Source organism: Talpa occidentalis, unplaced genomic scaffold (genome assembly GCF_014898055.3).
Source record: "Talpa occidentalis isolate TD23 unplaced genomic scaffold, MPIMG_talOcc4v2.1 talOcc4.2, whole genome shotgun sequence".
In the NCBI taxonomy this organism is placed as follows: Eukaryota; Metazoa; Chordata; class Mammalia; order Eulipotyphla; family Talpidae; genus Talpa; species Talpa occidentalis.
Window position 1 is genome coordinate 64,688,054 of NW_023602073.1, and position 26,208 is coordinate 64,714,261.

General features: G+C 49.1%; 1 protein-coding gene across 3 annotated transcripts in view; it reads left to right on the forward strand.

Annotated features, from left to right (window-relative positions):
• Nucleotides 1–325: 325 nt before the first annotated feature.
• Nucleotides 326–26,208, forward strand: part of CUL9 (cullin 9) — a 33,997-nt gene continuing 8,114 nt past the window's right edge. Inside the window, exons 1-30 of one of the 3 annotated variants that reach the window (XM_037519754.2) lie at nucleotides 326–355; nucleotides 2,185–2,788; nucleotides 3,306–3,460; nucleotides 3,783–4,295; nucleotides 4,722–4,839; nucleotides 4,987–5,180; nucleotides 5,452–5,851; nucleotides 6,235–6,427; nucleotides 8,206–8,413; nucleotides 10,139–10,335; nucleotides 10,700–10,917; nucleotides 11,524–11,773; nucleotides 11,867–11,972; nucleotides 12,517–12,744; nucleotides 13,015–13,105; nucleotides 13,243–13,414; nucleotides 14,859–14,964; nucleotides 15,627–15,722; nucleotides 15,971–16,146; nucleotides 16,404–16,537; nucleotides 17,426–17,605; nucleotides 17,790–17,899; nucleotides 17,990–18,172; nucleotides 18,312–18,472; nucleotides 18,711–18,939; nucleotides 19,037–19,226; nucleotides 24,221–24,366; nucleotides 24,498–24,627; nucleotides 24,774–24,973; nucleotides 25,388–25,638. In XM_037519754.2, the coding sequence (XP_037375651.1) occupies nucleotides 2,194–2,788; nucleotides 3,306–3,460; nucleotides 3,783–4,295; nucleotides 4,722–4,839; nucleotides 4,987–5,180; nucleotides 5,452–5,851; nucleotides 6,235–6,427; nucleotides 8,206–8,413; nucleotides 10,139–10,335; nucleotides 10,700–10,917; nucleotides 11,524–11,773; nucleotides 11,867–11,972; nucleotides 12,517–12,744; nucleotides 13,015–13,105; nucleotides 13,243–13,414; nucleotides 14,859–14,964; nucleotides 15,627–15,722; nucleotides 15,971–16,146; nucleotides 16,404–16,537; nucleotides 17,426–17,605; nucleotides 17,790–17,899; nucleotides 17,990–18,172; nucleotides 18,312–18,472; nucleotides 18,711–18,939; nucleotides 19,037–19,226; nucleotides 24,221–24,366; nucleotides 24,498–24,627; nucleotides 24,774–24,973; nucleotides 25,388–25,638 (5,930 nt within the window). In that variant the 5' untranslated portion in view covers nucleotides 326–355; nucleotides 2,185–2,193. The other 2 variants (XM_037519755.2, XM_037519756.2) reach the window with 2 other exon arrangements.

The window sequence follows — 26,208 nt, forward strand, 5'->3', positions numbered from 1 at the left end:
GGTTACGGGGGTTCCCCCGGGATGAGGAAGGCACCTGTACTGAAAATCGATTGGAAGATGGAAGAGGCCGCCTGCTGCGGCAGGGCGAGAAGCTGGGGGACCGCGACGATCCGTGGTCCCCGGCCGCCCCCGCCACGCCCACGCCCCGCCCCGCCCCCGCGGCGGCCTGCGGCGTCTGCGCATGCTCCACGGCCGAGCTGTTGCGTCGCGCTCGGCTGTGGGCCGCGGCGGGACCCGTAGACGCCGGGTGGTGCGCGCTCTCGCCGTGTGACTCGGAAGGGAGCTGCGGAGGAGGCGGGGCCAGGACGGCGGGACCGGCCGCTGGGTTGCCGCGGCCACGCCGGGCGGTGGGGAGGTGAGAGGAGAGTCCTGCGCCCACCCGGTCCCTGCCCCGACCCCTCCCCGGGCCCTTCCCCACTCTGGGGGACTGAAGAGCCACGTCTTGCTCTCTGAGATAAAATCGGTCCTGACAGCGTCCCCGGACCGCACCCCCCAATCCTCGCCCAACCCCCCAAACCCGTTTCCACTGCCTTACTGACCTCGCCCCGCACTGGGCTGCTCTGCAAGCTTGGGCCTGACCTCGCTGTCTGCACCTTCCTGCCTGCCGCCTCCTCCCAGAGTCCACATCTCACCCCCACATCTTCGCTTATTGCTCGTTTCCTAGGCCCGCCTTACCTTCCCTCCGTAGGCCTGTCAGATGGTTTTACTTCTCCAGCCTGCTCAGGAGTCCTCCTTCGCCAGGCATCCCCTCATGCTCACCGGGTCCCTACCCTCATGGAGGTCCACATCTCCTGTATTTCCCCTTCTCCTGCTCTCATCTATGTCTGCACCCCAACGTGACGCCTGCCCTGCTCACCATTTCTTCATCTGGGTTTACCTCCCAGTTCTTACCCCACCATTCCCTGTTGCCCCCACAGGACTTCATATCACCCATGCCTTTTTTTTTCCTGATCATTTGCTTAGCCATCACCCTGTTCCCATTTATAATCTTTGGGCTTAATCACTTTCCATTTATCTGAATCTGCTCTTCCCTTCATCTAAGAATAATATAGATTATGTTTATGTGTACTCTGAGCTATATGCTGTTATAAATGCTTTACCTATACCAACTTAATTAAGTTTTACAACTTTATGAGGGTGGGTATTATTACCATCTAGCAGGAGGAAACTGAAGCTCAGAGGTTAAGTAATTTGTCCAAAACTAAGACATAGTAAATGAAAGAGCCGGAATTCAGAGTCACGTGTTTGCGACTCTGAAATCTGCGCTATATTGCCTTTCTGATATCTCCACCCTCTCCTGACCTCGTTCCTTGCCCATCAGTTGTATGATTACGGCCTTGATCTACATGTACCTGACTTAGCTCCTCACCATACATACAGAATAACTGCAGTATGGGGGCCTGGTCTTTTTCTGCCATAATTTTTTCTATCCGCAGGCCACTTCTCTTTTCATAGTTCTCAATTTTTCCATCCACTCATCTGGAATTGGGGGCCCATAGCCCAGTCTCTTTCATCTCTGGTTTCCATATCTGCCACGACCGTTTATGTCCACATTCCAGTTGCTTTACCTTGTCATTTGCAGTCCCTATCCTGCCCTTCTTAACCTGACTTTCCTCACTTGTTCTGACCCCACTATCTCCTGTTGCTGTCCTCCCTGCTCATGCATGTCATCCTTTAAGTCCTGTCTCTTCCATTTCTTTTTTTTTTTAGATTTATTTTATTTATGCATGCAAAAACTGGGGGCTAGGCCAGAGGTATGGGGGGTGGTGGTGAGAGAATTTACCAGAGACAGAGTGCGGAGCAAAACAGGCAGATCTACTGAAATACACTGCTGAGAGGAGCAGCAAGCGACACAGGGGAGGTCTGCTACGCCATGTGGGTCAGCTTCATGCCACAGTGGCTTAGGCTTGATAGTGCTGAGATTTAACCACTGCGCCACCAGGGAGGCCCTCTCTTCCATTTCTTAAACCCTTTCATTTCATCCTCTCTGTTTTTGGTCCAATCTCATACTCTTAAATCTCAAAACGTGTCCTTCCTATTCTTGGCCTTTCTTCTTTGGCCTCTAACTTCCACCATGCACCCTACACATCACCACCCATCCTATCTGAGTCTCCAGATTTTACCCCCTCCAAGTCGTTTTTTTCCCTTCCCCATACTTCCTGTATCTTTCTCCTTGTGTCCCAGGAGGTCAGGATGGTGGGGGAACGGCGCACTGGGGACATCATGGTACCCTTGGGGCCCCGGCTGCAGGCATATCCTGAAGAACTCATTCGACAGCGGCCTGGGCACGATGGGCGTCCTGAATACCTGATCCGATGGAGTGTCCTGAAGTGTGGGGAAGTGAGCAGAGTGGGTGTGGAAGAGGGCAAGGCAGAGCACATCCTCATGTGGCTGTCAGCTCCCGAGGTCTATGCCAACTGCCCAATGCTGTTAGGTGAGCGGGCACTGTCTAAGGGACCTCAGCATGAGCCAGCAGGGGGTTCAGGCAGCTTTCCCCGAGATCCAGGAGGCATGGATGACGTGGCCATGGGAGAGATGGAGGCTGATGTACGGGCGCTGGTGCACAGGGCTGCCAGGCAGCTGGCAGAAGGTGGGACTTCAAGCCTCACGGCTGCTGTACTACACACCATCCACGTGCTCAGTGCCTACGCCAGCATCGGGCCCCTCACTGGGGTCTTCAGGGAGACGGGAGCCCTGGACCTGCTCATGCACATGTTGTGCAACCCTGAACCTCAGATCCGTCGGAGTGCAGGCAAGATGCTGCAGGCCCTGGCAGCCCACGATGCTGGTAAGAGTCAGCCCGGGAAAGAAGGAAAACATTGGAGAAAGTGGGGCCATGAGGAGTAAGATCAGGATGAGGAAGGATTTCCCAGCCCTGTAAGAACATCTAGTATTTTTTGTGACTATCAATTCATTACAAAGGCAAAACAGTAGGTTAAGAAACTATTGCAGGTATATAAACATAAAATGGTAGTACCCGGTTTATTTGTCCATTCTCAGTACAGTAGCAGAGAAGAGAATGAGGTAGGTTTGTTTGTCTTTTTAAATCGTAGGTTGGGATTTACTGGTTGCATTTTTCAAAAAATGCAAGATAGTATGTAACAGTAAGCTAAGTTGTACAGCATGCAATACATGTATCAGTTATATGTATCAAGTTACTCAGCGAAGTGTATATGTGTGTATAGCTTACCCGATCTCACTCACAAAGAAGCTGGAAAGCCTCAGAGGCAGGACAGAGAGAGTCTGAGAAAGGCAGGGGAAAGTATTGAGATTGCTAGAGGATTTGGATTGGGTGTGGATTACAGGGAGTCGGGCTCACGTCCTTCTGTCACTGAGCCAGCAAGATGGCATCGAGCAGCACATGGATTTTGACAGCCGCTACACTTTGCTGGAGCTGTTTGCAGAGACCACGTCCTCTGAGGAACACTGCATGGCCTTTGAGGGCATTCATCTGCCGCAGGTACTCTGGCAGCTGTGGGGGAAATGTGTGCAAGGTGTAGGGCATCATTTCCAAAAATGTGGTTCAGGACTGTGCATCAGCACCAGAGCCACCTGGTTAAATGGAGGTTCGTGCCCCCTCCTCACTGAGAATTTGTGAGCTAGAACCCAGGAATCTGTGTTTCTAAGACATTCTGATGTGTTTCTGACATAAATCAGTTTGAAAACTACAGGTCTGGGGTTGAGGCCCTTATATTCTTCTGTGGAGGATGATATTCAGGGGAAAAGAGAGAGGGGCTGAAGCTGGGAGAGGATGAACCTACACTGAGGACTGTGTCCTACAGATTCCAGGAAAACTGCTCTTCTCCCTGGTGAAACGCTACCTATGTGTCACTTCCCTGCTGGATCAGCTGAATAACAGCCCAGAACCAGGGGCTGGAGACCAAGGCTCCCGGTTCCCAAGGGAGGAGCCGGGCCGGGAGAAAAGCCGGAGCCAGAGGGAGCTGGAGTTCAGTATGGCTGTGGGCAGCCTCATCTCAGAGCTGGTGCGGAGCTTGGGTTGGGCCCGGAACCTCAGCGAACATGGCACGTCGCCGCCTCGGCCTACTCGGTCCATCTTTCAGCCCTGCATTTCAGGCCCCAGCCTTTTGCTCCCCACCATCACTGCCACCCCAAGACGGACAGGGCGGGCCTTCCGCCAGCGCTCTGAATTCTCTAGCCGCAGTGGCTATGGTGAGTACGTGCAGCAGACGCTGCAGCCAGGGATGAGAGTGCGGATGCTGGATGATTATGAGGAGATCAGTGCCAGAGACGAGGGCGAGTTCCGGCAGAGCAACAATGGTGTGCCCCCTGTGCAGGTGAGCCCGTGCGGTGGGGCGGGGTTTCTTCCGGGGGCTTTTTTTGGTCAGGCATAGGTGGGTTTGCCATTCAGGGGGCTCTGACAAGGAGAAAACCCCCAAGGGAGTTGGAATGGTAAAAGGTGTGCCACTTGGGGGACTGAGATGATCTGGTGGGCTGTGAGATCAAGGAGATACTCACACCCAGGAAACAGAACTAGTATATCCAGAGACCCCTCCACCCCCGAGCCCTGGAGTTGACTAGGAGGGGACATTGGAGCAGGCGTCATCAGTGTTCGGGTGAAGATGAGAGGCGGGGTGTGCATCCTGGGCTCTGTGATCCAGGTTTGGTCCCAACCATGTCCTTGTAAGGCCTGCATAGTCCAGGGTGTGGAGGGCTGAGCCCTCTCTATTATTCTTTCCCCTTTCTTCCTCCCTCCATGCCAGGTCTTCTGGCAGTCGACGGGCCGTACCTACTGGGTGCACTGGCACATGCTGGAGATCCTGGGCCCTGAGGAAGCTTCTGGGGATACAAAGGGGAGAGGGGCTTCTGTGTTGGGCACAGGTGAGCTTTGGAGGGAACACATACAACATGTTTCTAAACAGAGGAGCAGTGACTGGGATGAAACACGCCTGACCGGGCGCTACCCCAGAGATTCAGATATCCACACCAGTCCAGGTCGATGCTGAAACCCCATGCTTGTATCCTTAGCATTTCCCTCCTGGGACTGGAAACCTGCAGATGGGCTCTACTCCTTGCCATACCTCCAGCCTGAACCTCAGAAGAAGGAGGAATTAGGATACCTGACCCAGGCTGAGTGGTGGGAGCTGCTCTTCTTCATCAAGAAGTTGGATGTATGTGAGCAGCAGCCAATTTTCCAGAATCTTCGGGAGAACCTGAACGAGGTATTACAAGCCTGAGATACCGTGGTTGGGGGGCCAGGGGGCGGGGTGAGGGTGTTGTAGTGGCGTTAGAGAGAGGATTCTCCCTATGGAGTTCTGGATACGGGACTTCTTAGCAGGAGGCTGGAGCTGGAAGTTACAGATTGAGGGGTCCTACTGGGAGAAGAGACAAATGCTGTGAGGGGCTAGTACATGGAATGTGTGCATGGCATGGTGGGAGGTGGCCATCCTCCCTGTTCCTGAGACCTTGGTGTCTGCTCATCCCTGTTGACAGGCCCTGAGTGAAAAGGCTCTAGGTGACATCTCCGTGCCTGTAGAGATGGCTGAAGGTCTGCTGCAAGTTCTCAGTAATCGGTTTGAGGGCACCACTCTCAGCGACCTGCTCAACTCCCAGATCTACACCAAGTATGGGCTGATACCTGATGAACTAAGCAGCTTGTCTGCTTCACAAAGTCACTCCTGTACCCCAGATCCAGAAGAGGAGTCCAAGTCGGAGACCAACTTCTCAGAGGAAGAGACTGAATGTCCCAGAGCAAAGGCTGAGCCCCCTAAGGCAGAGCCTTCCAAGGGAAAGACTGAGCCCCCCATGGCACAGAGTGACTCCCAGCTGTTTAACCAGCTGCTCGTGACTGAGGGGATGGCTCTGTCCCCCGAGATGAAGGAGGCAGCCAGTGGTGAGTCAAAGTTGGAACAACTATGGTCCCCATAGAAGTGGGCTGACAGGGTAGAGGGAAAACCATGGAGAAAGGTCACATCTGCATGGGAAATGCTTGGAAGCATGCCTCCAATCTTCCTTTGACCTTGACCTCTGCAACTGCACCCTTCCTTCAATATCCCCAGAAAAAGAGTCTCCAGTTTTCAGGGTTATCTTCATCTTCATTGTTTGACCATTAAATTCCTCACACAGAACTGGAAAGGCCTTAAATGCAAGATCTAGCACGAAACGTGTATTAAAATGTCAGTACAATAACTGACGCTTAGCTTGAGCTTTAGAGATTTCCAACTTGGAGGTGCCACAATTTCTTTTAAGCCACTGCCTTTCCCTCACCAATTTCAGAGATGGCCAGAAGCTTGCGGGGGCCTGGTCCACGCAGCATCCTGGATCAGCATGTGGCAGCGGTCGTGGCCACCGTGCAGATATCCAGCTTGGACACAAACCTGCAGCTGTCAGGGCTCTGTGCCCTCTCTCAGGCTGTGGAGGAGGTCACTGAGCAGGACCATCCTCTGGTTCATCCTGACAGAACCCTGAGGTTAGCATGGAGGGAGGGAAGACATTTTGGTGTAAGCGGTCAGCAGAGGAAGATGGTGGTAGGGAAGGAGGAGCTGTGAGGTCAAGAATTAGGAAGCCGAGGGGAGAAATGGGAGCAGTGATACAGGACAGAATATTCAAATGACTAATGTTCTTGAAGTCCTTATTCTCTGCAGGTGCTGTGCTTAAAGTTTCACTCGCACTCTCTCATTAAATCCTCCTATCACCCAAGGAGGAGTTGATAACTCTTCTTAGAGAGTTGTATGGGTGAGGAAACTGAGGTTTAGAGAATTCAGTCAGTTGCTGAGTTTACAGCAGAGCTAAGGGTTCACATCTGGGTCCTTTTGGTTCTAGCACATGAGTGCTATTTTCTTGCTTTTCCCCCTTCTTTTTTATCCCTCCTTCCTTTCTTTCTATTAAAAAACCCCCAACACTTCCTAGTTACATAAATGCACAAATACAGTCTCTTTTTAGAAGAGCTGAAGACTGTGAAAGAACAGTTGTCGCTATCGGGCCAGCGTGTCCTTCCTACCTTCTATATAGCCTTACATTGCTGGTGTCTTTGGAACTAAAACATTTTCTGAGTTTCTGCTTTAGTATATGTCATCACACCCTATGTGTTTCTGCAGTGTTTCCCCCACACTCCAGTATGTCTTAGAAGACTTCCATGTGTGTCCGCTTAGAAGTGCCTCACTATTTTCCCTGCGGTATCATTATATCCGAGTTCAAATACAGTGTTCCTGTGGAGCTGTTGCCCTCACATCTGGCAACACCAGATATCAGCATTTTCAAATACTATCAAATTGGCAAAATTTAAAATCATGGGTATCTCCTTGTTTTAATTTCTAATGAAGTTAGGCATGCTTGTGTGCATTTGTTGTGTCTCCTCTATAAATATTCTATTCTTTTGGCCTTTTTCCTACAGGGAGTCTTTGTCTTTTTCATATTGATTTATAGGCATTTTTGATATTGGTGCTTCAGACCAGCATTCCACTGAACCTTCTTCTAGCCCACATTGCTCATCTCTTAGCTCTGTCTGTAGTGTCTTGTGGCACTAAAGGTTTAGATTTTTATGTTCCTGTATTTTTTAACTTTTTTATGACTTCCAGCTTAAAAAGGGTCTGCCCTATTACTGGGTTATTAAAGCATCTCCCATATATTTTTTAAAAGTATGAATAGGAAAAGGTTTCCCTATGTTTTCTAAAAATATCTGTGATTTATTTTACATTTATTTTAGGATCTGCTTGCAGTTTAATTTTACAAATGGAGTGAAGCAGAGCTTCAGCCTAAAATTTTTCAGATGGGTGGCCAGGTGTCTTTAGGTCTGGCCTGTCCTCACTGGCTAGGACTCTGCTCTCATCTCTCCAGCCATCTATTGTTCTGTTGGATACACGCTATCATTTCCAGAGATTGATTATTATAAGGTTACATTTTGATAGATAATAGGCAAGTCTACCATTATTTTTTTCCCAAACACTTTGTGCCTCTTCTTGCCTGTTTTTCTTCCTGTGCTGGAATCTGCCTGTTATTTTTTTTTCCCCTAACTTTTTAGGCACTTTGATTAGAATTACATTGAATTATAGATTTGCTTCCTCTATGAGGAGAGAGACAGAGACAGTTCAACTGCAGAGGAGGGGGATCAGGAATGAGACTAAGGCAGGCAACAGATTGGATAGGAGTGGTGGGGGGTGACAGATTAGATCTTGACTCATAAGGTTGAGCAGGTAGTCAGGCATACCTCTTGGGTTGGGATACCCCAATGTCTGTTCTCTGTCTCAGAGAGAAGCTAGTGAAGATGCTGGTGGAGCTGCTGACAAACCAGGTGGGAGAGAAGATGGTGGTGGTGCTGGCTCTACGCCTCCTCTACTTGCTCATGACCAAGCATGAGTGGCGCCCCCTCTTTGCCAGGGAAGGTGGCATCTATGCTGTGCTGGTTTGCATGCAAGAATATAAGACTTCTGTCTTGGTGCAGCAGGCAGGGCTGGCGGTGAGTAGACTGGGCCTTAGGGGGGATGGAAAGTGATGAGTGAGATGGGCAGGTTGAGAACTGCTGATTTTGAAGAGGTACTGTAGTAATTTAGACCAGAGAGGAGATGTTGGGGCACAGAGATGCTGATGGATTTAAGAGTTCCATCTAGACAGTCTTGGAGAGTGAATGCGTATTGAGAGAAAGGGAGAAGGATATTTTCAAGAATGACTCCTGGGTCTAAAATTGAGCAGCAGAGTAGATGAGGTGGCCATTTACTAAGTGGAATGTTGGCAAAGGAAGAGGTATGGGAAGAAGGTCAAGAGAGTTTTGAGGTATGTTGAATTTTCCCATGACTTTTCAGTTACAATTAGGTATTTGGTTAAAGACTGATTTTCTAGATGTGACAAAGTATTTCTTTACCATTTGATCTGAGAGATACCCTTACATAAAAAATACCCCCTCACCATATTTGGGTAAAACAGTCATCATTGTTATTGCTTTGCCATCCTGGGTCAGAGAATAGAGAAGTGGAGGGTTGGAGGGGGCCGAGTTCATAGAAGACCTGGCCTCCTAACTACTCCAGACTGAAGCATTGGTTGCTGGGAGCCATGGACAGGGTGTGTTCTGTAGAGCCTGGGGGTTGCTGAGGGGCCAGGTAGGCCTCATCCAGAGCAGTTAGAGAATGAATTCCAATAGTATAATGCAGCGGCAGGCATTGGACACGTGTCCTGTTAGAGCACGCTGTTCCAGGGAGAGGCCAGGAGACTCCCTTCATGGGACCAACTAGATGCTGCTCCCACCAGAGCAGCTAAGCAGTCATAGTCTAAGAATTCCCTTGTCCTTTTACATTCTTGCCCTGCAACAAAATTGTATTTTTTCAAAGTCTACGGAATCCAGATGATTGGGGGATAGTGGGGAAACCAAAGGGAGAAAGCCTCATTAAGAGGTAGGATTTTTCTTGAAGGCTCCAGGCCATATAAGGGGGGGTTTTCCTGAAAATTACTTCTAATTTACTTAAGCCCTGGAGGGTTTCTTCTCAAAAGTCACCCCTTTCTCTAGGAGAGACACTCTCCACTATGATGAGATAGTGTTCCTCTTAATTTAATTTTCTCTCTAGTACCAACAAACAAGTTTGCACATTACAAGCTTTTTAGCCCCCTTTAATTCCAGTCACTCTGCCTGTGAGGAGAGCTGGATACTGGTTTCGGATGGACGTAGGTTTGGGAATGTTGGCGTCTATGTAGTTATTGAAGCTATGGGAGTGGAGGAGGTGATCAGGGGAGGGAGTGCAGAGTGAAGAGAGAAGGGAACAAAGCACTTCCTTGTTGAAGGACTGAGCAGAGGAACTCCAGAGAGGTTGACAACTCAGAGGATGCAAGAAGGAAATCAAGGGAAGAGAGGTTTGCAGTGGGATGTGTGGCTTAGTGAGGCGGAAAGGAACTTTAAGGAGCGCCATTGAAGGCAATTCTATTCCGCTGTCCCGAGGGGTATTTGCAGGAGGGTGGTTAGCCTGGGTGCTGGCAGAGAAGAGTTGCAGGCTGATTTTACATGCAACTGTAGACTTTCTTTGTCCCTGTTTTGTTCCTACATGTGATATCCTTTTTACATGTGATACCTCTTTCGTCTGCCTCTGCTCTTATTTGCAAACAAGTCAGCTGCCCTAAAGTTTGAGGTCCAGAATGATGACCTGGCTCTTCCCTTCCTCTGCCCATTCCTAATTCTGCTTCCACATCTCTCTTGCAGGCACTGAAGATGCTGGCCATCGCCAGCTCCTCGGAGATCTCCACTTTTGTTACTGGCCGAGAGTCTATCCACCCTTTGTTTGATGCCCAGATGACCAGAGAGATCTTCGCCAGCATTGACTCAGCCACCCGCCCGGGCTCTGAGAGCCTGTTGCTTACTGTCCCGGCTGCCGTGGTCCTGATGCTGAACACTGAGGGGTCAGGGCCTCCCCCTCCAAACATCAACCTCCTGCTAAACCCCAAGCCCTGCAACTCCTCTACCCTTTGTTTCCTGTGCCTCACAGAAATTCCCATCTCGTTTTACCTTTGAATGAAACATTGGTGGCCTGCTCTGACTGTTTTTGGAAGAGAGGCCAAGTAATTGGAAGAGTCCCAAAGAGGACAAAGATACCCTGACCTCTCTTCCTGGGTTTAGGAAGAGTGACCTAAGGTCAGGGGCCCGATGTCCTGGCCTTGGAGGGGCCACTCCTCCCCAGCTGCTGGGCACGCCCCTCTATACTGCTTCTTATGTCACTTGCATTCACTCTCTTTGAATTTCTTCCTGCTTCCTTCTTCCCCCCAGGTGCTCCTCTGCCGTAAGAAATGGCCTGCTCCTGCTCAACCTGCTTTTGTGCAACCATCACACTCTGGGAGACCAGATCGTCACCCGAGAGCTAAGAGACACCTTATTTAGGCACTCGGGTATCACGCCGGGGACAGAGCCCATGCCCACCACACGCACCATCCTCATGATGCTGCTCAATCGCTACTCGGAGCCACCGAACAGTCCCGAGCATGCAGGTACCATGTGGAGGGGGTGCGCCTGCTGAGGAATGGACAGTGGCAGCTGTGGTCAGGAAGGCTAATCTTGACATCCTGAGCACCTAGCATTAATGGAAAGCTGTGAATCTTTAGGAAATAAGTGAGGGTTTTGGTGTTCAAGCTAGGTTCTTCCTGGCCTAGAGGAGAGGGGGACTTTAAGTAAGTACAAGGAAATTGCCTGCTCTGAATGGTTTAAACATCCGAGGATTCACATCTGTCTGGGCGGGATTTGTCTTAGTGGACAACGGAAGGTTGGTTGAAATGACTTGCGAAGAGGCTTTCTTTGCAGGAATCGTAACTTCCGTAGAAAGTTTGTGACTCAAAACATGAAATATTGATGTCATGGGGAAGAAACTGCTTGTATTTAAGAAATAAGTGAAAACACAGAAGTATGGGGGGATATTGAAATGATCACTAGGTGTCTCTTGATCTGTATATCTAAAGCCACCAGCTAGGTAGGGCAGGGTGTGGTTATAAACCTAATGTGTTTTGCTTATGTAACAAAATAGCTAACATTTAATATCAAAAGGTTTGTATGGCTGTATATTATGTACACGGTTTTTTCCCTCTGGTGTGTCTGGGCAGCAGCACTGGAGACCCCCGGCGCCCAGGGCCAGGATGGGTCCCCTGAGCTGTTGATCCGATCCCTGGTGGGGGGCCCATCCGCAGAACTCCTCCTGGACTTGGAGCGCCAGCTGTGCCGGGAGGGTGGCCCAGGGGGCGCAGTGAGGCCCCTCCTCAAGCGCCTCCAGCAGGAGACCCAGCCCTTCCTCCTGTTGTTGCGAACTCTGGATGCCCCTGGGCCCAACAAAACTGTGCTGCTGACCGCCCTGAGGTGAGCCAGGCAGGGCCTGTGGGGCTGGTGCATGAGGGGGTGAGGGGAGCTGGCAGGTGCAAGGACCTCACTTGTTTCCATCCCTTCACTCAGGGTCATGACCCGGCTGCTGGAGCACCCCGAGGCAGTGGTCCTCCCCTGGCATGAGGTCTTGGAGCCCTGCCTCAACTGCCTGACTGGCCCCAGCAGTGACTCTGAGGTACCAGAACCATGGCAGGGTGGGGAAGGAGGGACGGGAGCCTCTGGGGCACCAGCTACCTTGTGAGGCCCTGGCGCACACAGCATAGACTTTCTGGATGGGTCTGCACCCTGGAAGGGGCAGGTAGGAAAGAGAAGGCTAATGTCATCTAAGAGTCTCCAGATTAGGGTCTTTGAAGTATAAACCTTTTGGCTGCACCTGGATTTTAGATTCTGGCTTTAGGAGAAGCCTGTCTGCACCCATCCAAACGCGCTCTCTTCTTGTCAGGATTTGCGAGTCATGGAGCAAGGTTCAGGCACCTGCATTGGCTCTTGAGATAGTGGGCCCTGTAGAAAGAAGCCTGGGAAGCGCTGCTCCTGCCTTCTTGCTCTGGGGGTTCCAGCACCCCAATATTCTGTTCCAACCTGTCTTTGGTACTCTCCTTTCCCTGGCTCCAAGTGTCTCCAGAGCCTTAACCCCACTTTCCTGTTACAAAATCTACCCCTCACCCCTCCGTGGCCTGCTCCCCGCTTCCTATCTATTCAAGTCTTTGCTTTGGGTTCAGATTGTTCAGGAGCTGCTCTGCTTCCTGCATCGCCTGGCCTCAAAGCACAAGGACTACGCGGTGGTGCTGTGCTGCCTGGGAGCCAAAGAGGCCCTCTCCAAAGTCCTGGACAAGCACTCTGCTCAGCTGCTACTGGCCTGTGAGCTTCGGGACCTTGTGATAGAGTGTGAAAAACACGCCCGGCTCTGTAGTAACCTCACCTCCAGCATCCTGGCTGGCTGCATTCAGGTGAGGCGGGGTGTCTGCAGCTGGGAGAGACTACCCCCAAAGCAGGAGATTGGGATTCATTGTGTATCCTGTTTAGTATCCCTGCATGGCACGAATAGTAGCAAACCTGGGGTACTCGTTCCCCAGTCCTTACCTCACAGTCCTTACCACTTCTACCTAAAATTAGGAGGAAAGGGATCGGGTATTCTGCTGCTCTTGACTTTTTCTCCATACCCATTTCCGTGTCTTTCTCCTCCTCCTTGCCCCCTTCTCTCTCTGTCACGACTGCAGATGGTGCTGGGCCAGATCGAAGACCACAGACGAACCCACCGACCCATCAACATCCCCTTCTTTGACGTGTTCCTCAGGCACCTGTGCCAGGGTTCGTGCGCCCCTCTGCTTTCTCCCGACATCCACCCCAGCATCCTTTCGCCCCTTCCCTGCCTGTTCCCTCGTCCCTTCCCTTTCTTCTCTCAACCCGCCAGGCTGTGAGCCCACCCCCTTCCCACCTGCCCCCAGGCTCCAGTGTGGAAGTGAAGGAGGACAAGTGCTGGGAGAAGGTGGAGGTGTCCTCCAACCCCCACCGGGCCAGCAAGCTGACGGACCGCAACCCCAAAACCTACTGGGAGTCCAACGGCAGCACCGGCTCCCACTACATCACCTTGCACATGCACCGTGGTGTTCTGGTTAGGTATGAACACACCGATACACATGCACATACTCACACAGGTGTGACTGTTCTGACATGCCCTAGTGTACATCCCCAAGTGCCCACATATGCACAGTTCCCTCCCTCCTGGCACCCTTGTGTCTGAGGGACACACTCAAACCTTTTTTGTGCAGTGAACAGACACATTGACCTGTTTTCCCTGTGCTAAGTACAGACATCCCCTCGCTCCCTGAGCCTGAGGACGTGCTCCCCACGCAGGTACAGATGTCCCTCCCTGTGCCTGGTGTTGAGGGAGATCAGCAACTCACTTAGCCACTCCTCCTGGGGCCATTTATTTAAGGTATACTCTGGGCCAGGCACTGTGCAAGGGACTGGTGCTACAAGGACAAGACATATGGTACCTGTCTTCAGGGGCCAGACAAGTAGGCAGAGCCAGATCACACATAGTTTCGTGAGCTAAGACATTTGAGCTTTGTTTCAAAACTTGGGGAACCCTTGAAGGATCTTAAGAAGGGAAGAGACAAAGCTAGATTTTTTTTTTCTTTTAAAGGTTTATTTATTTATTTATACAAGCACTGGGTACAGTCAGAAGCACGGGAGGGTGAGAGAATTCACCAGAGCCAGAGCGGGGAACAGAACAGGCAGACTGACGAAGTACACTGCTGAGGGGAGCAGCGGGCGCGGCAGGAGAGGTCTGCGCACCACCATGTGGGACCCTTGCCCCGTAGCCAGGGATCGAACCGGTCCTTCAGAGGCTGCGGGCAGCTTCGCAACCCAGTACTCAACCGCTGTGCCACCGGGGAGGCCCAAAGCTACATTTTTTATTTAGAGTGCTCTGCAATCATGGGTGTTTGAGTCAGAGGCCAGGAGAGAGAGTTGGAAGGTATATGCAGGGGTCTAGTTAGGAAATGATGACCATAATGTCCTCAGTTAGGTCAAGGGAATGGGGACAGACAGTGAAGAGACAGTGGACTGGGAGATTTTAAAATTCCCCTGGGAGGTTGGGTCCATAGGACCCCACTCTTGACTGGATGAGGGAAGCCGTGAGAGGAAGTCACAGTGACAGTGAGCATTCTGGTGTTTCCCAGGAGAGAGAGATAGGAAGAGGAGCAGGTTTCTGTGGACCGATGGTCATTCCATTTGGCCATGTTGATGCTGAGGTGCCTGTGGGGCAGGACACGGAAATGTCTTTGGAGTACAGAGCATGAAAGCTCGGCAGAGCGGTCGATGGTTGAGGGTATCCAACTCCATACTCTAATTGGAGTTACTAGGATATTAATACTTGGTTGAAACCCTGTGTTTAAATGAAATCACTGGGGAAGACAAAGGGAAACTCAGAGGGGCTGGGGAAGATTGACACTTCAGGAGCCAGCACAGGGACAGGGTCCAGAGAGGAACTGGGGTGGAAGTTGCTTTGAACAAGGCCAGAGCCCCTATCCTGAATGATTGGTTCTTCCTCTCGCAGGCAGCTGACCTTGCTGGTGGCCAGTGAGGACTCAAGTTACATGCCGGCCAGGGTGGTGGTGTTTGGCGGTGACAGCGCCAGCTGCATTAGCACTGAGCTCAACACGGTGAGCTCAAAGCCATTTTGTACAACGAACAGGCTCCCACAGTGACCTGCTTCCATGTCTGGAGTTTAGATGTGCCCTCCCTCCCTGAGCCCGGCATGCTCCTTGCCCTTCTCGTCCAGTTTGTCCCAGGTCCTTCCTTATCAGAAGGACCTAGTCCCTGGGGAGTCCTTCCCCCTCCCCCCTCAGCAGGCATTCCCTTGAGTAGAAAGAGTAGAATTAGGGAGGTGGGCCCACATAGACCCCTGCGCTCAGCGTAGGAGGCTGTGAAGGGCATACACAAGGGAACCATCACGGGCTTAGTTTTACCATCAGAGGTTTTTTTTTTTATTTTCAGGATTGATTTATTTATGCATTGAAGACCTGGGGCACAGGCCAGAGGTGTGGAGGGTGAGAGGATTCACCAGAGATGGAGGGGGAACAGAAATAGGCAGACTGACAGAAAAACACTGCTGAGGGGAGCAGTGGGCGAGTCAGGAGAAGTCTGCTTCACCATGTGGGTCACCTCCCTGGCCGGGGATTGAACTCGTGCTGCAGTGGCTGCAGTAGCTTCATAGTGCTGTGTCTTAAGTCCTTGCGCCACCAGGGAGGCCTGTCAAAGGTTTTTGCAACTGTACTTCTGGAGGTTACAACTGTCCCTCTGCCTCTTCTCCCCTGTTCCGCAGGTCAACGTGATGCCCTCCGCCAGCCGGGTGATCCTCTTGGAGAATCTGAACCGCTTCTGGCCGATCATCCAGATCCGCATAAAGCGCTGCCAGCAGGTGGAGTGGGGGATGAGTGGGGGCTGGAGGTCGCGTAGGGCTCGAGTGGCTAAGTTCGGTAACTCTTGCGGGTTCAGCCTCTCGCCATGGTTTTGCCTTGGTCTGCTTGAGAAAAGACCAAGAAGCCTGTTAGGTGCAGAGCTTGGGGATGTCTTGAGTGGCTCTAGGGAACTCCGGGCGCGAGACTTGGTTTTGGTAGTGCTTGGTGTCTGGGTGGCTTAGGTGACAGATATATCTGTGTGTTACAGGGTGGCATCGATACCCGGGTTCGGGGTGTGGAGGTCCTGGGGCCCAAGCCCACTTTCTGGCCACTATTTCGGGAGCAGCTGTGTCGCCGTACATGTCTCTTCTACACAATCCGGGCACAGGCCTGGAGCCGGGACATAGCCGAGGACCGCAGGCGCCTCCTTCAGCTCTGTCCCAGGTGGGTGGGCAGGAGCTGGGCAGCCTTGCAGGAGGAAGGAAGGTGGCTAAGGGAGCAGGACATTGTTAAGAAGTAGGTGGTTCTGTGCTTCTGAAAGGCAAAGCCCAGGTAGGGCACCAGGGGAAAATGAATGTAGGTGCAGATAGGGAGAGCTGGGGAAGGGACCAAGCATGGTGATGGGGAGCCGACTGTACTTGAGTGGAAGCCTCTGGGAAATCTGTGCCTCTAATCCTTGATGGTACACTGTGTCTTCCTAGGCTGAACAGGGTTTTGCGCCACGAGCAGAATTTTGCTGATCGCTTCCTCCCTGATGACGAGGCGGCGCAAGCACTGGGCAAGACCTGCTGGGAGGCCCTGGTCAGCCCCCTGGTGCAGAACATCACCTCCCCCGGTAACAGTCCCGACCTCGCCCCACTAACCTGCTCCTTGTTTTTTAAAGATTTATTTATTGGGCCTCCCTGGTGGCGCAGCGGTTGAGCGCTGGGTTGCGAAGCTGCCCACAGCCTCTGCAGAGCCTGTTCGATCCCCAGCCACCGGGCGAGGGTCCCACATGGCGCGCAGACCTCTCCTGCTGCCCGCTGCTCCCCTCAGCAGTGTACTTCGTCAGTCTGCCTGTTCTACTCTCCGCTCTGACTCTGGTGAATTCTCTCACCCTTCCGTGCCTCTGACTGTACCCAGTGCTTGTATAAATAAATAAATAAATCTTTAAAAAAAAAAAGATTTATTTATTTATGCATATAAGAACTGGGGTACAGGCCAGAGGTGTGTGGGGGTGAGAGAATTCACCAGAGACAGAGCGGGGAACAGAACAGGCAGACTGAAATACACTACTGAGGGGAGTAGCGGGCAAGTCAGGAGAGGTCTGCTGCGCCATGTGGGTAGTGACTGCGGAAAGCTTCCTAGGTTGCATCCCAATCCCTTGTGCCACCAGGGAGGCCCTAACCTGCTCCTTGTGCTTATTCCCAGGGGTCACCTGAGTTAATGTTGTTGGTTCTCTTAATTCCTCTCTTTATCCCTAAAGGCCCATCACCTCAGTGCTCCCCTCCCTTCTGCCCCAGGCACTCACTGCTCCCTAAGACACTGGTATTTCACTCTTCCCTTCTGCCCCTTCTGACTTGTTGCCATATCCCCAGACTCTGGCTGAAACCAGCCTTTGTGAGGGTCGGACACGGGCCCTGGTGTCCCCAAAACCTTTTTGTACAGTTGTTCTTGTCTCTCCTCCTCCCGGCCTGTCCTGTTCCCATTTTCCATGGAGGCTTGTTCCTAACCTGTCTTTCAGATGCAGAAGGTGTGAGCTCCCTGGGATGGCTGCTGGATCAGTACTTAGAACAGAGGGAGAGCTCTCGGAACCCCCTGAGTCGAGCAGCATCCTTTGCCTCTCGAGTTCGTCGCCTGTGCCACTTGCTGGTACATGTGGAGCCGCCTCCTGGGCCTTCTCCTGAACCACCCACTCGGCCTTGTACGTGTCCTGGCTTTGGCTGGTTGAGCTGAGGATCTGGGCAGTGGTGATATCTGGCTCCTCCCCTCCTGGGTCTTTCTCTTCTTACTGCTTTGCTGTGGGCCTTCTTGGGGTCATTCCCCAAGGTCCCTGGACTCCCTGCCGGGTGAGATGAAGCCCCTTCCTTTGCCCTCTGTCTCCACAGTCAGCAAGAACAGTAACGGTCGGGATCGGAGCCCCGAGCCTTCACCAGTGCTGCCAAGCAGCAGCCTGAGGAACATAACCCAGTGCTGGCTGAGTGTGGTGCAGGAGCAGGTGGGCAGAAGGAGCTGAAGTCTGAGGAGGGGGCGGGCTGCTGGAATGTCCACATCCTGGGACTGCTTTGTATTTTTCCTTTCTCCTCAGGTCAACCGGTTCCTGACTGCAGCCTGGAGAACCCCAGACTTTGTGCCTCGCTACTGTAAACTCTATGAGCACTTGCAGAGAGCAGGCTCAGAGCTCTTTGGGCCTCGGGCAGCCTTCACGCTGGCTCTGCGCAATGGTTTTTCAGGCGCCCTCCTGCAGCAGTCCTTCCTCACTGCTGCTCACGTGAGTCCTGCCGGCTTCCCTGTCAAGCTCATGTTCAGTGCTCATCTCTTTCTGCTTTGCCCTTTGCCCTCCCCTCCCTACTCTCCTACTCCATCCATTCCCATTAATGGTTTGCCAGTGCCCTTTCCATTGCCCCCAGATAAGTGAGCAGTTTGCCAGGCATATCGATCAACAGATCCAGGGTGGCCTGATTGGTGGAGCCCCTGGCGTGGAAATGCTGGGGCGGCTTCAGCGGCATTTGGAGCCCATCATGGTCCTGTCTGGCCTGGAGCTGGCCACCACTTTTGAGCACTTCTACCAGTGAGTGCAGGTCTGGAGAGAGAGGATGGGAAGCCAAGAGTCTAATGGGGAAGATTTGGGTCTTAGAGGGAAGAAGAGGGAGGGGCACGGGAGGAGAGACTACTGTGGCTGTGGCAGTGGTGGAAAGGAGAGGGAAGGAAGAGGTGAGGTAGGGCCTGAGACTCAGGCAGGCTGCAGCAGAGGGAGTGAAGAGCTGAGTGCCCACACTGAGACTTGGCCCGGGCTGTGTGTGCTGCAGACACTACATGGCGGACCGTCTCTTGAGCTTGGGCACGAGCTGGCTGGAGGGGGCTGTGCTGGAGCAGATCGGCCTCTGCTTTCCCAACCGCCTCCCCCAGCAGATGTTGCGGAGCCTGAGCACCTCCGAGGAGCTGCAGCGCCAGTTCCACGTCTACCAGCTCCAGCGGCTTGACAAGCTGCTCTTGGAGCAGGAGGATGAGGAGGAGCCAGGTCTGGAAGAAGAAGAGGTAAGAACAAGGGAAATAAGTGGGAGAACAGGAGAGCAGGAGAAGACTAGACCAAAGAAGGGAGCCCAAGGGCCTTTGAAATCCTTCTCTCTCTCAGGACGAAGAGGAGGAAGAAGAGACTGAGAAAGAACTATTTGTTGAAGATCCGAGTCCAACAGTTTCTATACTGGTCCTGTCACCACGCTGCTGGCCGGTGTCCCCACTCTGCTACCTGTACCATCCCAGAAAGTGCCTTCCCACAGAATTCTGTGATGCCCTTGACCAATTCTCCAATTTCTACAGCCAGAGTGAGGAGATAGGGAAAGGAAATTTGAGATTGGGGTGAGATCTGGGGTGGCGAGAAGGAAGAGGCGAGAATTAGCGCAGAATTGTGTAGATAAGAAGAAAAATGGTTGTGGGGGTCAGCAGTGTCCTAGAGGTGGATGAAAAATCCTAGGGTTAGAGCTCCATTGTATCTGTCTTAGCTCTTTCATCTTTGTGTGAATTTGTTCTGTGTTTCTTTTTATAACTTCAGGTTACATGCTTCTTTAATTTTTAGTCTTTTCAGACTTCTATCAAAATAAAACTGCCTAAGGCTATTCCTTTCCCTCTCAATATTGCTTTAGCTGCATCCTGTAAGGTTTTTTAATTTTTGTTTAAAAATACTTTTTTAAAATTGAGGTATAATTAGTATTAAGAACACAAGTCTTATTGATAAGACTTAAGGAATTTTAATATCCAGTTGCGCCCACATTACCACCTACCAGATATAGAACATTTTTAGCATCCCAGAAAACTGTTTCCTTCATGACCCCTTCTAGTCAGTCTTCTTCCAAGAGAAACCTTTATTCTTACCTTTATCACCATATTTTTTTTGCCTGTATTTAAATATCATATAAATGGAATTACGGACTATATATATTTTGCTATGTCTTTTTCTTCTACTCAACATGTCTGTGATAGTTATTCAGGCTATCAGTTGTATCATTACTTTATTCTTTTGTATTACTGAGTTATATTCCATTGTAAGAATATATTTATGCTTTCTGGTTTTTTTAAAGATGTATTTATTTATTTATTTATTTATTTATTTATTTATTTATGCATAAAAGAACTGGGATGTAGGCCAGAGTTGCAGGGGGTGAGAGGATTCACCAGAGACAGAGTGGGGAGCAGAACAGGCAGATCTACTGAAATATACTGTTAACGGGAATAGTGGGCCATACAGGAGAGGTCTGCTGTGCCATATGTGGGTTAGCTCCCTGGCCGGGGATTGAACTCAGGCTGTTGTGGTGATAGTACTGAGACTTAACCCCTATGCCACCAAGGAGTGCCCCCCCCCTTCTGTTGTTGATGGACATTTGGGATGTTGCATAAATTTTTACAATGTGGTATTTTAATTGTTTAATTCTAAGAATTTTCTAGTTTCCATTATTATTTCTTCCTTATTAGGTATTTAGAAGCATATTTTAAAATTTCTGAACAAATTTTTCTTTGTTTAGTTATCCTTTTATTTTGGATTTCTACCTACCCTCCATTGTGGCCAAAGAATGTAGTTTCTGTGATTCTGACTCTTTGCAATTTATTGAGACTTCCTTTTCCAGCCTAGGAGATGGTCAAATTTTATGTATTCCATGTGTGATTGAGAAGATTGTGTATTCTACAGTGACTGGTAGGAGATTCTACATAGTTCACTAACTTGACCTTGTTAATTGTATTGTTCAAATCTGTAACCTTACTCATTTTTGTTACTTGAAAGAAGTGTTGAAATCTATACTGATGATGATTTTAAACTTCTAACATGTCTGTTTTGCTTTTTGTATGTTTTTACTACCGTCATAGATACAAGTTTAAAATTATTGAGCAGTGCTGTCTAGTAGAACTTTCTGCAGTGATGGAAAAGTTATTTTCTGCCCTGTTAGTATTGATAGCCATTCATGACAATTGAATACTTGAAATGTGATTAGTGTGACTGAGCAACTCAGTATTTAATTTTATTCACTTTAAGCAGTTTACATTTAGACTGCCACACCTGGCTTGTTGCCGTGCAAGTTTATACACATTTAGAATTTCCGTGGTCTTTTAAGCCTTATTATGATATAACCTTTCTTTCTGGTAAAGCTTTTCCTCATAAAATCTATTTTGACCTGGTTTTAATAGTCCACCAACATTCTCTAGTTGTTATCTTTCTATCCTTTTACTATTTTTGTATGAATCTTTTATGAATACATAAAATTTTCCATTTTAACCATTTTAATTTAGTTATCCTTTCTCTTTAAATTTTATTTGGAAAGAATTTCAAATTTACAGAAAAGTTGAATGAATCATACGAAGAACACCCACATACACCTTATCCAAATTTTTAAACTTTTGTTCATATTTTGCCCCATTTGCTTTTATCATTTATGCTCTCCCTCTCTCTGTATGTGTATACCATGTTATGTACATAGATGTGTGTATATGCGAGTATACACATACTTGAACCATTGAGAGTAAATTATATATATTCTGGCCCCTTGCCTCTAAATACATATAGCCTAAGAATAAAGGTATTCTCTTCCATAACCACAGCTCATATGTCATTTCAGTGACTTAACATTGGTATGTCATAATCTACTTTCCATATTTCTGTTTTGTCAATTGATCACATAATATCGCCTATGGCTTTTTTTTTTTTTTAAGTCCGCGACAGGATCAAGTATAGGATCACCTGTTACATTTAGTTGTCTTGCCCCTAGTCTCCTTTAATCTGGAACAGTACCTCAGCCTTTCTTTGTCATTTGTGACATTGACATTTCTGGAGACTATAGTCCTTTTAAATTTTCTAAATAGTTTCTCCTTTTAAGTTTGTCTGGTACTCCTTCATGATGGGATTCAGGTTATGCGTTCTATACCCTTTACTAAATCAATGATGCTGGGTACTTCTCAAGGCATTATATCTGGAAGCACACAATTTCCATCTACCATTCGTTGGTGGTGTTAATTCTGACAACCTGTTCAAGAGCTCTGTTTGATTTCTCCGCTGTATTATTTTTTCTCTTGCTACCATAGTAAACAATCTGTTAGGAGAGTTACTTTAGAACCATACCAGTTTGTATTCTCATCAGAATTTCTCCCACGTCATTTTACTTTTAATTTTGTTATGCTGTAACGTTTTAGTCATGTGTCTTGTAAATACCTACTGTTTGTTCTTATTCAACCTATAGTCTTTGAGTTGTCCATTTTGGTCTGTTTATAATTATTATGAGTAGTTATATATTTGCTTTTATTTTTAATTTTCTGTTTTCTGTTTTAGTTTTCCCTCACATTTTAAAATTTTAGATATTTCATATATATAGAAAAGTATACATAAAACATGTACAGTTAGAAGAGTAATAATAAACTGAACACCTTTATAGATATAATTCTATCCTGATTTTTTGTGCTCTTTTTTCTTCTTTTGGGTTGATTTTTTAAAAATTCCCATTTTGTTTCTATCCGTTTTGGAAGTAACACATTCTGTTTCTACAGTTGACTACTCTTGTATTTCTAATCTATATGTTTAACTGGTTATTATCTCTTCCCACCATCTTGAATAATAAAAGCACCATAGAAAATCTGAGCTCCAGCTCTGACGTGCATGGTACTTGTTACTGTTGTTTAGTATTTTAGCATTTTCTTTTTTTTTCACCTTCCAACTTAGTCATCATTGATTTGTTGATGTACAAACTTGTTATCATACTGATTGCTTCAGTCACCATTCCTTTGCATTTTGATCTATCTTTCTGAGTTCAGTCTTCTGATGTTTAGCCTTTTGCAGTTTCTTCATTGAAAATTTATCAGTTATTATTTGAGAATGCCTTATTTTCACTCTCACTTACAAATATTTTCATTATGATAAACGTCAGACGTCCACAAACACAAAAATAAGTGCAACAGATAAACTCCAATGTACCAACATAGTTGAATTCTTGGTCAATCTTGTTTCTTCTCTGCCCACCCACTTTCCCCAACCCTTAAACTTAAAAGATTAGGACTCTTTTTCTAAAAGTAAGGACACTACAATCATCAAATCTTTGGAAATTAAGAATAACTCCTAACATCATAAAACATGGAATCAGTGTTCATATTTTCCTGATTTTCTCAGTTATTACAGTTACTCATTGTGCTTATTGAGGATTCAAACAAAGCCTATCCATTACATCTGATTGTATCTTTCATCTCCCTAATCTATAGGTTTCTGTCTCTCCCCAACTCCCCCCTTGGAATTACTTAATTATTTCTGGAGGAAACTGGGTTGTTTGCCCAATACTTGTCCACGAGGTAGACTTTGCTGCCGATATCCACATGGTGTCTTCTGGCATGTTCTTCTGTCTCCTTTATTTCCTGAAAACTGGTAGATGTAAATGCTTGTTTAGATTCAAGTTTGATTTCTTGGGCAAGAATACGTCTTAGGTGGTAGCTTGTGCTGTCCCGCTGCGTGATGTCAAGGTGCATCCATGGGCTTCAGACTGAGCTACAGTTTATATATAGTTTTCCATCAACTTTTCACTAGACAGTCATTTGTCATCATTGCTCTGATGTGTCATTTTAGGATTCTGAGCTGATAATGTGCTAGCTTTGTCGTTCCTTCTTCATGTACTAGCTGATAAAGAAAAAAAAAAACCTTCTCATCAACTTTTTGGTTGCCCTCAAGTTTATCCAGGAAAGACTTGATTCTTTCTTCCTTCCCCTATTTTTAACCAGTTTTCAAGATAATGTGCTGCTTCTCTAGCATCCTCCAAAGATGATAGTTTTTTTTTTTTAAATGTCATTATGAACTCATGGATTTTAAAATAGTACATGTGTTTCATTCTATCACAGGCGTTATCTTTTGATGTTCAAATTGTTCCATCTTTGGCCAGAGGAAACCTCCTGGTTGTCTCCTTTGAATTCATTGTCTTTGATAGCAGTGTCCTCAGTTTCTAGTGTGAGCAAAGCATCCCTGGCTCACCTTGCTCAAGGAAGAGGGAGAGACCCAGCCTCATAGGTCTGGAATACTGTTGGCTCATTGAAGACAAAACCAGGTTTCTCTTTTTCCATGGAGACTGCCTGCTCAGGGCTAGCACAGGATGGATACCTGTGGCTTGCCAGGGAGGTAGGCACAGAGAAGGCTGAGCTCTAGAAGCTTGATGAAGCACCTGTAGGTCTGTAAATGTTGGGGCCCTCCTTCCCGGAGAGACTAGCAGGAGCAAAGCTTAACTAATGGTACACCCTCATCTCAACCCCTAACGCCCTTGTTTCCCCTACTCTGTCCCTGCCCATCTCTTCCATACTTTCCCAGGTCAGAACCATCCAGTCCTAGACGTGGGACCACATCGGCGACTGCAGTGGACGTGGCTGGGCCGGGCTGAGCTGCAGTTTGGGAATCAGACCCTGCATGTGTCCACCGTGCAGATGTGGCTGCTGCTGAATTTCAATCAGACCGAGGTGCCTCAGATTTTCAACCTCTCCCTTCTTTTCCCTCTTGTCTACCACTCTGCTCCGCTTCCATCTTTCCTCCGCACTTATTTTCTTTCCCTGACTATCTGCTCCTGACTGGCCCTGTTTCTCCTCACCAGGAGGTGTCAGTAGAGACCTTGCTGAAGTGGTCAGACCTCAACTCAGAGCTACTGCTCCAGGCACTTCTGCCCCTCACCTCTGAGAATGGCCCTTTGACCCTGCATGAGGGTCAGGACTTTCCACACGGGGGTAGGTCACTGGGGCCTGCACTAAGCCTCTGCTTTTAGGGGATAGATTCTATGAGTGGGGAGTTGTGTACTAGGGAATAAAAATGGGGTCTTCACCCCACTCCGGTCCCTTTTCCTCCTCGGGTCCTGACTGGGAGTGGATTCCAGGTGTGCTGCGGCTTCGTGAGCCTGGGCCCCAGCCCAGTGGGGAGGCCCTTTGGCTGATACCATCTCAGGCGTACCTGAATGTGGAGAAGGATGAGGGCCGGACCCTGGAACAGAAGAGGAACCTCTTGAGCTGTCTTCTTGTCCGTATTCTCAAAGCCCAAGGGGAAAAGGGCCTCCACATTGATCAGTTGGTTTGTCTGGTAGGCAGAGGGGACCATGAAGTTGGGAGGGGAAGGGACTCATGCTTGGTGGTGGAGGTGGGGCTCATGACAAGAGAAGGGAGAATTCTATCTGAGACCCTGTAGGGTGACATTTCCATCTGTGCTTTCTAGTCCTGACAGGGCTATTAGATAGAAAATCGAGGCAAGACCTGCTTGTTTACCGTGTGCTAGGCCCTTTCAGAGTTTACAGGATTAAGCCATTTAATCCTCACAATAACGCTGTGATGGAGGTATTTTTATTCCTACTTGACAGATAAGAAAAGTGGGGCTTGAGAAAGTTAGTAATTTATCTATAGTCACATAACTAGTAAGTGGCAGAGCCAGGCCTTGAACCCAGGCAGACTGACTCTTCTAGGTCAGAACTGCCTGTCTGTTTGCTCTCTTCTCTTCCAGGTACTGGAGGCCTGGCAGAAGGGTCCAAACCCCCCCGGAAGCCTGGGCCGTGCTGTTGCCGGGGGTGTGGCCTGTACCAGTACAGATGTCCTCTCTTGCATCCTGCACCTCCTGGGCCAGGGCTATGTGGAGCGGCGTGATGACCGGCCTCAGATCCTGATATATGCCACCCCTGAGCCCACAGGGCCCTGCCGGGGTCAGGCGGACATCCCTTTCTGTGGCAACCAGACCACCAAGACCTCCAAACCCAGGTAACCGCCCCAGCCGCATCCCATCCCCCCTTTGTGTTGCTGTCCCCCGCCTCCTAGAGCTAGCCTTAGGCAAGGGACCCAGATGCAGAGCTCATTTTTGGATGTCTCTTGTTCTAAGCATTTGTGAACTACTGTGCCGATATGTATTGTGTGCTCACTGTGCTCTGCTCAGTGAAATAATATAATCTCTGGCTTCTAAGAAGCCTGTTCTACAGAGAAATTTGTCATTGGCTTTCCCTAGTTAGCTGGGACCCCTAAAGCTTTTATATCAGGTCCAGCTCACCAGAGGTGGTTGTGGCACTGCTTTTCATGCCTGCTATTTGTATTGCGTATAAAATGAGTTCTCTAGAGTAACATTCCTCAAGCTTTCATGTGCACACCCGGAGTTCTTGCTAAAATGGAGATCCTGGCTCCCTCATGGGGAGTGGTGCTCCCTGCTACCTGTGCTGCTGGTCCACAGACCACACTGGGTAGGAGGGTGGGACACTGCAGTTTCTCACCAGACATGCTGTTAGCACTTTGGGTGGGACCTAGAGGGGGACTGTCCCATCCACTGAAGGTCAGAGCATT